This window comes from Hemicordylus capensis, chromosome 8, assembly GCF_027244095.1.
Source record: "Hemicordylus capensis ecotype Gifberg chromosome 8, rHemCap1.1.pri, whole genome shotgun sequence".
NCBI classification, from domain to species: Eukaryota; Metazoa; Chordata; class Lepidosauria; order Squamata; family Cordylidae; genus Hemicordylus; species Hemicordylus capensis.
Genome location: NC_069664.1, coordinates 19,110,762 through 19,124,122, shown reverse-complemented (window position 1 = coordinate 19,124,122; position 13,361 = coordinate 19,110,762). Strand labels below are relative to the sequence as shown.

The window sequence follows — 13,361 nt, the reverse complement described above, 5'->3', positions numbered from 1 at the left end:
CCCCGTGGAGTCAGGTTGTCTTGAGCGACTCTTGCGAATGGTCTCCTGTGGGTCCCGGCCGGGACTGGTTTCATCGGGGCAAATTCATCCTCCCTTGAAGAAGCAGTCAGCAAGCAAATGATTTCCGCAACGTCGTTCGGAATTGAATTGCTTGCTTTCATCATTCTGGTAAATTGCTAAGTAATGAAATTACTTGATAAAAAGGGGAGTCTGGTAATTGCCTGATTCAGAGCTGAATAGAAATTGTTGCACACTCCGTCCTGAAAGCACTGCAGAGAAGGGACCCAGTTTCTGTGTGCTTATTAAGAAATTAATGTTGTTAGTGGGCAGTAAGCAATCTCTTTGTTTTAGTAGCTCAAAACAGCTGAATGCAATTTTCTTGCTCTTAACAAAGTAAATATCAATAAACAAAGAGCCAGTCCTGCCAACTGAGTCCCTCTGCAACAAAGCTGAGCCTCCAAATACACTTTGCTGCGAATTCCATTATGGGCAAAGTTGTACATAACTTGCCAAGAAGCGCGTGATCATAATTAACCCTCCATCGCAGAGGCTTTCAGAGCTCTTTAACGTTCAGTTCTGCTGCTGAGGGTTCTTCAGTCTTCTTCCAGAGAATCAGAAAGCGATTAACAACTCTTTGTGATGGCATTCGAACAGACCAATAATACTGTTGCTCAAGGTTAATGCAGAAACAATGGCCAGATCCCCGCCGAAACGGTAACATGTCAGAGCATGGGGTGCTGGTTAGGAGTAGGCTGAGTTATCTAGCATGCCTCTTTGGATGTTGTGATGTGGCCATGGCCCTCTGTTGGATCAAGCTCTAGAAAAGCATCCTCATACTCAGAAGCCGACTTTATTGTGGCTCCTGGTGCTCTTTTCCTGGTTAGTAAACTGTTCTTCGGTGATGTATCAAATGCATTTTGGTGTATTCTGCTGGCATGTGGTCCACAGCTCCATCTTCCCACTGGCAGAAGCACACCACATTTCCCATCACCTTCAAATAATCTTCTCCACTCACATTTCCTTATGCATATTTACAGTATAGTGGGGAGGGCTCATTGGAAGTATTAAAATTTGTCTTTCTCTCATATTAGTGGGAAGTTGGACCTGCAAACCACACGCCATTAGAATCCCTAGAAATGAGTGCAATGCATTACCACAGTGTGGTTTGATAACTAGGAAAAAGGCATAGAGGAAGAAGCCGGGGCCACAAAACACCAGTCTTCTGGTCTGCGTTCATTGATGTCAGCATTGCAACAGCTGCCAGATTTATTATTATTCCCCTTACACCAGCCCTGTAGAGTAGACCACTTCTGTTTTAATTTGCTTTATGTTGCTGTAACATTGGGGCAATCCACGATGGATGGATAGATGGATGGATGGATGGATAGATGGATGGATAAAAATATTACTATCCCATAGCACAGAACCAGGGCAGAGAGATGGTCAGGGCTGGGGTTGTTAACACAACCAGCCCTACCTGAGTAGGACAGGGCTAACCCAGATAGAGCTGGTCATGTGAAATGCCAGGATCGCTCCCAATCCTGTTGCTCCTCCCTGGGTAGCCCCGCTTTTCAACCCAGGTTAAAAGTGAGGTTGAAAAGCGCATGCCTCCTACTTCACTGTCTGGCTGTGTGGTCTGTCATGCTGATGGAAGCTGCTCCCGGGCTGCCGGCAGCCATCTTGGCCATAGAGCCCAGAGTAAGGAGCGGCCCAGCAGCAGGGAGCTTTCCCAGTGCGCGACAGTGCTTGCACAGTGCATTGTGGGATACCTGGCAGCCTGGCTTCCTTCCCCCTGCACCACCTGCATGGGCAGCAGAGCACTGTATGGGCTCTGGTCATGCTCCTGGATTAACTCAAGCTCCACAAATTGGTCGTGTGATCAACCCATCTGCTGCTGTTGCTGCTTCTGCCACAAATATTTATATACTGCTATTCACCGACTCGACGGCAGATCTTTACTTTATTCAACAAAGGTTCTCAAAGCCGTTTACATAGAAAAATAATAAATAAATGGAGATGGCTCCTGTCCCCAAAGGGTTCATAATCTAAAAACAAACGTGAGGTAGACACTAGCAACAGACACTGGAGGGATGCTGTGCTGGGGTTGGATAGGGACACAAGCATATTGTTTACTTCTTGTTTGTTTGTTTGATTGATTGAGTGAGTGAGTGAGTAAGTGAGTGCCATCAAGTCAGTGTCAGCTCTTAGCGACCACATAGATAGATTCTCTCCAGGACGATCTGTCTTCAACTTGGCTTTTAAGGTCTCTCAGTGGTGCCTTCATTGCTGTCATAATCGAGTCCATCCACCTTGCTGCTGGTCGTCCTCTTCTTCCCTTTCCTTCCACTTTCCCCAGCATTATGGACTTCTCAAGGTTGCTGGGTCTTTGCATAATGTGTCCAAAATAGGATAGTTTGAGCCTGTTATTTGTTATTTATACACTGCTTTTCAACAACAAAAATCCTCAAAGCAGTTTACGTTAAAAAAAGCATAATCTAATATGTTGTTTCCCTGTCCCCAAAGGGCTCACAGTCTAAAAATATCTGCCTTTCTCTTCTTCATGTTCTCTTTGGCAAGCATTATTATATTAAAAAGAATCATTTTTTTTGGAAAATCTGACACAAGAGATTGGCTAATCAGTGCCTGCATAACAATTTATTAGATTTGCATAATTTAGCTTCAGAATCTAGGTCTTCATGGTGTGTCGTTAAGACGCTTGGCTTGGGCTGTGTGGATCTCAAGAGCCCTATGGGGGTAGCAGGGAGGTCATCTTCAGGCAGACAATTTCAGGTAGAGCTTTTGCTGGGCAGGCTGTCACTCTCCCCGACCAATCCCAAGCTGGGCGTGTCCGATCTGTCGCCTAGCTGCACTGGAGTCGAATCCGGGCACGGGGTAACGTGGAGGTTATTCATGAATTACTTATCAAAACACAGAGCTCACGCTAAACATTTGTTTAAAAATTGATGCCGGCAGTCAGTGGGGAGTGAAATATTTCACGTTAGTTTTGTGCCTTCGTTGTGTCAGAGTCAGGAGGTTAATGCATCTGCCGGGTCCCAGCGCGCCTAATAGCATCGTTTTATAGCCGTTGTGGCTCTTTGCCCAGGAAAAAATTAGAGCTGTCAGGTGGATTGGAAGACTAGTATGAGTTAATGGTCCCCCAGGACAGGCCGCCTCATCAGGCCACTCTGATTCATGGGGAAAAGTGGGGCAGCTTGGAGCCCACCTGGTGGGAACATTAAAGCGATCCCCAGCCCCCTTCCCCATAACCTCAACACCTGCAGGTCCAAGGCAGCCTTCATGTCACTGCCTTTTGCTTATTTATTGTGCATTGAATTTGGGCTCCAAAGTTCCTCCAGGAGCTCAGGATTGTGTAAAGCAACCACAGCTCCCATCATCCCCAGCCACAACTACACCACCCATCATCCCCAGCCACAATAATTTGTGGCTGGGGTGATGGGGGTTGTAGTTCAGCAGGAGCTGAAGAGGCAGGGATGCCTGCCTCTGATGGAAATGGTTCTCCCCACTCTCTGTTATCTTCACAACAGCCCTTTGGGGCAGGCAGGCAAGCTAGGCTTGGAGCCCGTGGCTGCCCGGATGAAAATTGGAGGCAGTGGGGCTGGTGGCAGTGCATGGGGGCACAGGGAGGCAGGATGGGATCAGCAGCAGCAGGAGGCTGGGAAGCAGAAAGAGAAAATGAATAAGCTGGCAGGCAAGTTAGGGAGGAGAGATGGTCTTGTGCTAAAGGTAAAGTGTGCCGTCGAGTTGGTGTCAACTCCTGGTGACCACAGATCTCTGTAGTTGTCTTTGGTAGAATATAGGAGGGGTTTACCATTGCCTCCTCCCGCGCAGTCTGAGATGATGCCTTTCAGTATCTTCCTATATTGCTGCTGCCTGATAGAGATGTTTCCCATAGTCTGGGAAACACACCAGCGGGGATTTGAACTGGCAACCTCTGGCTTGCTAAGTCATTTCCCCACAGCACCATTAGGTGGCTGGTCTTGTGGCAGCAAGCATGAATTGTCATTGCTAAGCAGGGTCCCCCCATGTTTTGCATTTGAATGGGAGACTACATGTGTGAGCACTGGAAGATCTTCCCCTTAGGAGATGGAGCGGCTCTGGGAAAAGCATGAAGAAGGTCCCAAGTTCCCTCCCTGGCATCCCCAGAGAGAGCTGAGAGTGACTCCTGCCTGCAGCCTTGGAGAAGCCGCTATGTAGGCAATACTGAGCAAGACAGACCAATGGTCTGACTCAGTAGAAGGCGGCTTCCTGTGTCCCTAAGCAGAATAGACTCTTTGATCTGAATGGCTCCTGAAGGGCAATATTGCCTGCTCACAGAGCAAAGTCTGGGGATTTGAACTCAGGCCTCCCCACTCCTAGTCTTAACACTCCCCCAGCACTGGCTTACAGGACAGAGAGACAAATCCCCACCTCAATTTCAAACTCCTTTTCCTGCACACACACAAAAAGTCCTCGTGAGGAAGGAATGTTCTTGGCCCAATCCCTTCTGCCTATCTGGCAGTCTGTGACCTCCTCGCTGAGACCGCCCGGACTGCTCAATCTGTTCCTTGCCTGCACCATCGTAGGCTGGGGGCCTGGGGGAGCGACTGTATGCTTGAACCTTCTGCAAAATCCCCTGCACATAGGGGTTTCTGTGACCAGAGCATCAGCGACCATTACAGCGTGACGGGTGAGTAGAAATGAACAGCCCCCTCCCTTCTGCCCCTTCCAGGTTGCAGACTCCGGACTGTACGTCTGCATTGCGACGAGCTCCACCGGTGAGACGACATGGAGTGGGTTTCTAGCAGTACAAGGTCAGTAAGTAGCGCTGAAGGGAAGGGAAGGGCTGGACTCCAGAGGGGAGACCTAGGGAGGCTGGTGTTGAATACCTCTCGTTCCGAATTAATTCTCCAGAAAGTGGAGCTGATCTCCAGATGCAGCTCCCGGAGCCCAGCCTTCTCCCGGGGCCGCCCTCTGCACCTCTGGTCACCGATGTCACCAAGAACAGCGTGGCTTTGATCTGGAAGCCGAATCCTGCCAGCGGAGGGGCTGCTGTCAGTTCATACATCATTGAAGCATTCAGGTAAGTCTCCAGTTGCTGATCTAGAATGCTAGAAGGCTGCCTTTCCAGGGATCCTGTGCCAAAAACATCAGAACAGCCCTGTTGGATCAGGCCCAGGGCTAGGGTTGCCACATCACATCCCCTGGAATTTAGGTTAGCCGCCGGATTTCGGCTCCTCCACCTGTGTGTTAAATTCTGCCCGGATTTATACATGGATTTCAAATGCACTGCCCGAATTGCTCGGATTTTACTCTGGATCTGATCACATGGGAGGACCAAGAGGGAGGGGAAAGTATGCAAATCTGTCAAATAAATAAATGAAATGCAAATTAGTTGCGGCACAATTTGCATAATATGCAAATTAGGCCACCCAGATTTGGGAAGCTTGGGTATGGCAACCCTACCCAAGGCTCATCTGGTCCAGCATCCTGTTTCCCAGTGTGACCCACCAGATGCTTCTGGGAAGCCAGCAGGCAAGAGGTGAAGGCATGCCCACACTCCTGCCATGGATCCCCTGCAACTGGTATTTAGAGGCATCTTGCCTCCGAAGCTGGAGGTGGCCTAGATCCACCGGACTATTTGCCACTGACAGACCTAGAATTTCCTAGATCATGTGAAAAAGTGCTTCCTTTTCTCAGTCCGAAACTTCCTGGCCAATCAGTTTTATGGGATGACCCCTGGTTCTAGTGTTGTGAGAGAGGGAGGGGGAAAAAATCACCCTCTCCACACCATGCGTGATTCTGTAGACCTCTAGCATGTCTCCCCTTAGTTGCCTCTTTTCCAAACTCTCCCCAGATGTTGTAGCCTTGCCCCATAAGGAAGATGCCCTGATCAGAGAGAAGATGGCTTGAGGGCAGCGAAAAGCACATTCTAAAATACTGGAGCAGCCACCTTTAGTAGATAGATTGGTTAGATGCATAAATTAAAATATGGATCAACTAGAAAGTGAGATGTAAAAAGTGGTGGTGGCGGTGGAGGTGACGGTAGTAGTCGTAGGAAAAACATGCCCGCAGATTAATCAAGCAGCCAGTTTTGAATGATTTGTAGTACAAGTCCATACAAAACTTCTAAATGGCAAGTGCCATCTTAAAAGAGGCATTGACATGCAGTGGCCTCATTATCCTGCGCACAAGGAGGGAGGGAGACTGATGGGCGGGCAGGCAGCTGCCCCCAGCCCTGGCCCCATGCATACTAGCTCTTTGCTGGCACCAGTGCAGGAGGGGGCCGAGCAGGGGGGGCAACTGCAGAGGCAGGGCGCGCAGCCCCGGCCCCATTGGCAACCCATGTTCACTGCACATGGTCGCCCACTGGTAGCTCTGTCCCTTCATCAAGCGTCTTCCCTTTGGAGCAGAGATGCACCTAGGTAATTTTGGAGCCTGGACCTAAAGGCCTTTGGACTTCCCCACCGCCACCAAGTTAAGCATCATCCCCCTATTTACACACACACACACACACCATGACACACACAGGATATTTTTAAACCCATACACTGGCCACAAACAGCAACTGAACTCAGGGCTGAGAGAGAGACTCCTGCCTGCAACCTTGGAGAAGCCGCTGCCAATCTGTGAAGACAATACTGGGCTAGAGAGACCAATGGTCTGACTCAGTATATGGCAGCTTCCGATGTTCCTAAGAATGTCAGAATATAAAACAGGTATATTTATGCAAATATGCATTAGCAAAAACATTTCGACACACACCTTACAATATACCCATCCCACATATTTCCTCCCCTGTCTCTAAAGCACCTGGCACAGATCGCAACCGCACTTAGCCGCCTGGCACAGCACAGGCCAGCGGCAACCATATCACTCAGGACAGATTTGGGGCCCCCCTAAGGGGTGTGGAGGCCCTGGATTTTGGCCCCGAAGTCCAGGGGTAAGAGCGCCTCTGCTTTGGAGAGCAGGGAGAAAATGAGAGAGCAGTGTTCCTAAGGCATTGGTTCCACTTTGGAGACCAGTTCCTAACTCCAAACTCCGGGAAGATTTTGGAAGCCTCCCTAGTCTCGGTGTGGCAAAGACCGGCTTCATCAGCCCTCGCCATCCTGTGTGGGGTTAGGTTTTAACGGCCAGGGGAGCAGATTCACGCCGCTGGGTCAATGCTTTGCTGCACCCATGTGTGCACCCCAACCGCCGTGGGGTTGTCTTTTAACGAAAGGCGGTATATAAATGCAACAATAAATAAATGAATAAATTCAGTGGGGCCTTCCTGGTTCAACCTGAGTGGGATCTAAAACTCACGGAGTGGACATCAAAAAACATCTGAGCACCCACATGCCTTAGAGGGAACGCTGCAGACAACCCCCTGTGCTCAGATGTTTCCTTTCTGCGGGCAAGTTGCTGCATTGCCCCCCCCCCCCTTGAGTGGAAGCAAACGCGTCTTCTGTGCGTGACGTGCCGACTCCGGCCACGTTCCCCCGGAGCCATCTGCTCTGGAGCCAGAGGAGATTGGTGGGGGGCGCAGGTGGCCGAGCCATTCAGCTCGCAGTGAGAAATTCTGCAAACACAGAGGCAGCCGGGCTGCGCTGTAAATCACTGGGCAAGTGGACTCTGTGTGTTTGCTCGCGGGCGTCTGTGTGTATATGTGTGCGTGCAGAAACATGGAGGCCCAGTGTTAAGCAGCAGGGCATCTGCTCTAAGCCACCCGTAATGCGGGCTTGTGTACGTGTGCTCAGGCAAACCAGTCCGTCTGTCCACAGTTTGGACCCTGGATATTCCATAGACCTCTCGCCCCTTTGCTGGCAGCAGGCCTCCAACAATGCACAGAATGCATCAAGTGCCAGATTTAAGGAAAGCTGGTCTTGTGGTAGCAAGCTTGACTTGTCCCCTTAGCTAAGCAGGGTCCACCCTGGTTGCATTTGAATGGGAGACTTGATGTGTAAGCACTGCAAGATATTCCCCTTAGGGGATGGAGCCGCTCTGGGAAGAGCAGACGGTTCCAAGTTCCCTCCCTGGGACCATCTCCAAGAGAGGGCTGAGAGAGATTCCTGCCTTAACTTTGGAGAAGCCGCTGCCAGTTTGGGTAGACAGTATTGAGCTAGATGGACCAATGGTCTGACTCAGTATATGGCAGCTTCCTATGTTCCTAAGCGGAAGCAAAGTATATAGGGCAGGGGCAGGCAACCTTAGTGTCCAGCTGTTATTGAATGACAGCTCCCTAGTTTATTGTGGCTGAGGATGCTGGGAGTTGTAGTTCGACAACAGCTGGAGAGTCAAGGTTACCTACCTCTGGCTGAGGGCCTCACGTTATGAGTGGCCTCTGGATACAAAGGGCGAAAAAGGACGACATTTCAAGTTTTGCAGAGCATATTTCCGTTTCAAGCTATTTCAAAAGCCAGTGGGCTTGTTGCAAGCTCCCTGTTTTGGTTAGAGTATTGGGTTTTAATGCTTAGTTTTAGTTTTATTGTGATCTTTGTTCAAATATACAATTGCGATCAAAGGAAACCTTAAAAAGGTAGGTATCAATAGAAACACATATGTGCATACACACATATACAGTGTAGAAAGGGTTTTAATGCATCTTTGCCCGGTCTGTGTGTAAAAAATAAAGCCTTGTTATTTCTATTCCCAGTGTCCTTTTTGTTAGAATAATCAGGTTTTTTTGCAGTGCTTATGGGGCCTTTTGCACTTGACATAGCTGGGCATGCCATAAGCTAGCCCTGATTGCACCGGCCTCACCCGCCGGCCCCAATTTATAGACCACAGGAAACTCTGCATCCTGGATGTGGTGCAGAAGGATTCAAAAGGGACATTTCAGTTTGGGAATGAATAGGCCTGGCTGAAGTCCAGCTTCCTGTTTACTTACCAAGCTGAGGCAGAGAGGGATGTCATCAGCAGCCCCTATTAAATTCTGGATCTTGGGAACTCTGATCAGGAATTCTGGCATCGCTTCCTGCACCTTTAGATTCCCCCTTGGGTTCAGGGGTTAATCGCTAGAAAGAAGGGTCGAGGCTCACAACTGCTCAGAGACTGCATCTTCCAATTAGTTGCATTCTTCTAATCTCAAATGGCTGTGCTATAGTGAAGGAAACTTTATTATTTTTGTTGTAGTTGTCGTCATTGCTATTAGTCCACATTCTGCCCAGCGGAGAGGGAGGGGTGTTGTGCTGGGATGAACAGCAGCCTTTGCTAAAATCCCCCTACTAAGATATAAGAGAGATGCCACTCTTTGCATCTGAGCCTCTTTGCCCATTTTAGCCGGGGTTGCATGCTCAGAAGCACTTTTCTTAGTGCATCTCATATATTCTCTAGCTTGGAAAAATGGTCCAGGGGCCTCGCCTTTGGTGGAACCCTGGGGCAGTAACGGATGTTGCCAGTTGCTGGAGTGTTGAGTTATGGGATTCTGCCCCTGTTATACCAGGCCCATGGAACTCCCTGCCACTAGATCTGGTGGAGCAAGAGAGCCTTTCCCTCCGCCCACATCCGAGGTCCTGGGAGCCAAAGCGGGGCATCAGAGCGTGTGCCCTCCCTCTCTTCCTTTCCCCACTCTGTTTCATTGCAGTCAGTCCTCGGGGAGCACCTGGCAGACAGTAGCAGACAACGTGAAGCTGGAGAAGCATACGGTCAGCGGCTTGAACCCCAATACCATTTACCTCTTCCTCATCCGGGCTGTCAACACCTACGGCCTGAGCGATCCCAGCCCTGTGTCAGAGCCGGTTCGTACGCAAGGTGAGGCTCCTGTGGGCTGACGAGTTGGATTAGTCTGATCACTCTCATGAGCACCAGCTTCTCCCCATGGAAATGTGAGCAACGAATCAGGATTCCCCTTGTCTCTGCCATTAACGCCCTAGGGCAGGGGTTCTCAAACTTAGGTCCCCAGATCTGTTGGACTCAGTAGCGGCCAGCGCAGGGTGGGGGACGGCGAGAGGGACCTTTAAGCATACATTGGGAGTTGCTTACTTACCTCCGCTCTGCTCTCCCAAGCAGCCGCCGCTACTGATCGGACTACAACTCCCATCATCCCCAGCCACGTTTGAAAACCCCTGACTCGGCAAGCTACTTCCTCTCAGTAGCCAGACAGACGGAGAGGTTTCCAAAGATAAGTGCCGCAGTCCAAACCTTGCAAGGCCCGCTCCCCCTTTTAATGCCGCCTTCGTCCATAGGAGATAACAAGCCCTACTGCTCCGTGGTCTGCCTTAGGCTAACTTCTTCTCTGGTTTGGCAGACGTGAGTCCCACCAGGCAAGGGGTCGATCACAGGCAGGTGCAAAGAGAACTTGGCGAGGTTGTGGTCCAGCTCCAGGATCCTGTCGTCCTCACCTCCACCACCATCCAAGTGACCTGGACTGTGAGTACCACCAGCGGGGACAAGCACCCTTCCTCACAACTGCAGGGTGTGTGCTTAAGTTTGATAGAGGTGGGGGTGTGCACAAAATGGCCGCCGCGATGGAGGCAAGGCCCAGAAAGGGCCAAAGAGCATCCGAACCGGGCGCTCTTACACATAAGGAAGGCCGGCGGAGTGGGGGGAGCATCCGTGGACACACACACACCCCACAGCCTCAGATAAGCCCCCCCGGAACGGGGTAAGTACAATTAAAATATATATCTCTCTCTGCGAAACCCACCCCGCAAATGGCTGGAGGGATGTTGGTCTGATGTCGAGCCGAACCAGTGTGTGGTGAGGTTCGGCTCGACATCAAGCCATCGAACCGAACTGGTTCGACTTCAAACAGCTTCGGAACTGAACCTGTTTGCACATCCCTAGTGCCTGGCAGAAAGGATAGCTGAAAAGGATTGTTGCCGAGGGCCGTTTTGGCCTTTAACATCTTTGCAGCTGGAAAGTCATGCTGAGAACACCCTTGCTTGGGAAGGGAGCTCGTTTTTGCACTCGGACGCAGAAAATGAAAATTGGAGGCGGTGGGACAGGGGGCAGCTCATGAGGGCACAGGGAGGCGGGAATCTGAGGATGGGGAAGTGCAGTTGGGTTCGGCAGCAAGAGGCTGGGGAGCAGAAGGAGAAAACAGATAGGCAGGCCAGTTAGGGAGGAGGGCTGGTCTGGTTGTCGCCTTTGCTAAGCAGGGTCTGCCCTGTTTTGCATTTGAATGAGAGACTACATGTGTGAGCACTGTAAGATCTTCCCCTTAGGCAATGGGGCCATTTTGGGGAGAGCATTTGCGTACTTGGAGGCAGAAAGTTCTAAGTTCCCTCCTTGGCAGCATCTCCAAGACAGAGCTGAGAGAGACTTCTGCCTGCAACCTTGGAGAAGCCGCTGCCAGTCTGTGTAGACAATACTTAACTAGATGGACCAGAGGTCTGACTCGGTAGAAGGCAGCTTCCTCTGTTCCAAGTAGCTCTAGTGGTTCTAGGCCAGCGATTTTCACTATTTTTCTAGCAGGGGCCGCTTTGCCCCCCCAAAATCCCTTCAGTGTGAGACCATTTCCCACGATGCTGAACTCCACACAGTGCCATGCTTTTCTCAGTGCTGGGAGGACCCTTTAAGAGAGTCAGGACCTGCTTAGCTGCTTTTCTCTCCGCCCTACCTGCGGGTGCCAGAGCCTGTTCATGCACATCCCTACTGCATGGTGGGAATGGTCACCTCTGGATGGCACCATAGAGACTGTGTAGAGTATTCAGCTTCGGCCGAAGCTTCACACAGGCCCAATAAACCATGGGTCAGGGAGCTGCACTTGGGTTTGATGGGGGCTTCCACTGGCCCCTGGGTCTTACAGTGAAGAACACTGTTCCAGGCAATGGATGTCGATTCCAGGCATTCAGCGGAGGGCCTTCTTCTCACTCAGGTGGACCGCCAGGCCCAGTTTCTCCAGGGCTACCGTGTGATGTACCGGCCCAAGAGCAGCGCCTGGCTGGTACAGGACGTGAAGTCGCCCGCCGAGCGGAGCACCGTCCTCGTGGAGCTGCGCAAAGGCCAGGAGTACGAGATCAAGATCCGCCCCTATTTTGATGAGTTCCAGGGCATGGACAGCGAGGTGCTGCTGGTTCGGACCCCGGAAGAAGGTACACCGGGAAGGGGTCTCCAGCCCCCGATTCCGCCCCAAATGTTTAAGGAACAACAAAAGAGCTCTTTGGTCATGGAGCATCGTTTCTAACGGCTTTGCCAACCCCTGCTAACTGAACAAAAGAGGCACCTTTTAAAAGTGGTGAGTCTCTTTATTGAGCAGTGGGAGAGCAACTGGCCCTATCCATCCCCAGCACAACAGCCCTCCAGTGGCCTTTGCTGGTGTCTATCTTACATTTCTTTTTTAGATTATTTATTTATTTATTGCATTTATTTATTGCATTTATAAACCGCCCCATCCAGAGGCTCTGGGTACAACACCTTTTAAAAAGACATAAAAACGCACCATTCAAAACACAGTGCTAAAAACAATATAAAAACCATTCATAAACCATTCAAACCATTTAAAACCAATTAAAAGACTTTTAAAAAACCAACAACGCTTTACAAGTCTTGGAAGGCCAGGCCAAACAAATAGGTTTTTAGGGCTCTCTTAAAGGCCGACAGCGAGCCTGAACTGCAGATATCTGCCGGGAGTGCGTTCCATAGGCCAGGAGCAGCTACAGAAAAGGCCCAGTTCTGAGTCGTCACCAGACATGATTGTGAGCCCTTTGGGGACAGAGACCCAATTAGTTTGTTTACTTACTTACTTATATCTATGTAAACTGCTTTGGGAACTTTTGTTGGAAAGCGGTGTATAAATATTTGTTGTATTCGTAACGAAACCTTCGTTCCGATACAAAAGCCAGAGGTGTGGCAAATTTAGAGTAGGGCCTGGGACAAAAAATGAAGATGGGCACTTCCCGCCCGCCATAGTCTTCTTCCGAGAGCTGCAAGGCGGAGAGCAGTGAGTAAGCTGTCACCCTGCCCATGTCTCCTCCCTCAGGGGCCCAGGGACATTTGTTTCCTTGCCCTGCATTTGATTATAACCGACACCCCTGGCAAAGTCAGAGTTCGTCTGGAGCTGGCCATAGTTGTGGGTCATCCCTGGAGATGTAGAATAAATCTCAGCATCCTCACAAAATAATACCTGCATTTACCCGAATCGAAGATGACTCTGGATTTAAGAGGAGCCCCTTAAAAGTAAAGGTTAAATACAGGTTATACCTGCATTCACTCGAAAGGAACAGGACTCGAAGACATCCTCTTGATTTCTAATATCAAAAAACTTGACCTGGTCTTGTGGTAGCAAGCATGACTTGTCCCCTTAGCTAAGCAGGGTCCACCCTGGTTGCATATGAATGGGAAACTAGAAGTGTGAACACTGGAAGATATTCCCCTTAGGGGATGGAGCCGCTCTGGGAAGAGCAGAAGGTTCCCAGTTCCCTCCCTGGCATCTCCAGATA

The 13,361-nt window shown here is 50.2% G+C and overlaps 1 protein-coding gene across 8 annotated transcripts in view; it reads left to right on the top strand.

Annotated features, from left to right (window-relative positions):
• Positions 1–13,361, top strand: part of ROBO3 (roundabout guidance receptor 3) — a 271,458-nt gene that overhangs the window by 238,972 nt on the left and 19,125 nt on the right. For all 8 annotated transcript variants that reach the window (XM_053269999.1, XM_053269998.1, XM_053269997.1 and 5 more), the window contains 5 exons: positions 4,730–4,811; positions 4,912–5,080; positions 9,563–9,729; positions 10,226–10,347; positions 11,798–12,014. In XM_053269999.1, coding sequence (XP_053125974.1) covers positions 4,730–4,811; positions 4,912–5,080; positions 9,563–9,729; positions 10,226–10,347; positions 11,798–12,014 — 757 coding nt within the window. The remainder of the gene's footprint in view (positions 1–4,729; positions 4,812–4,911; positions 5,081–9,562; positions 9,730–10,225; positions 10,348–11,797; positions 12,015–13,361) is intronic.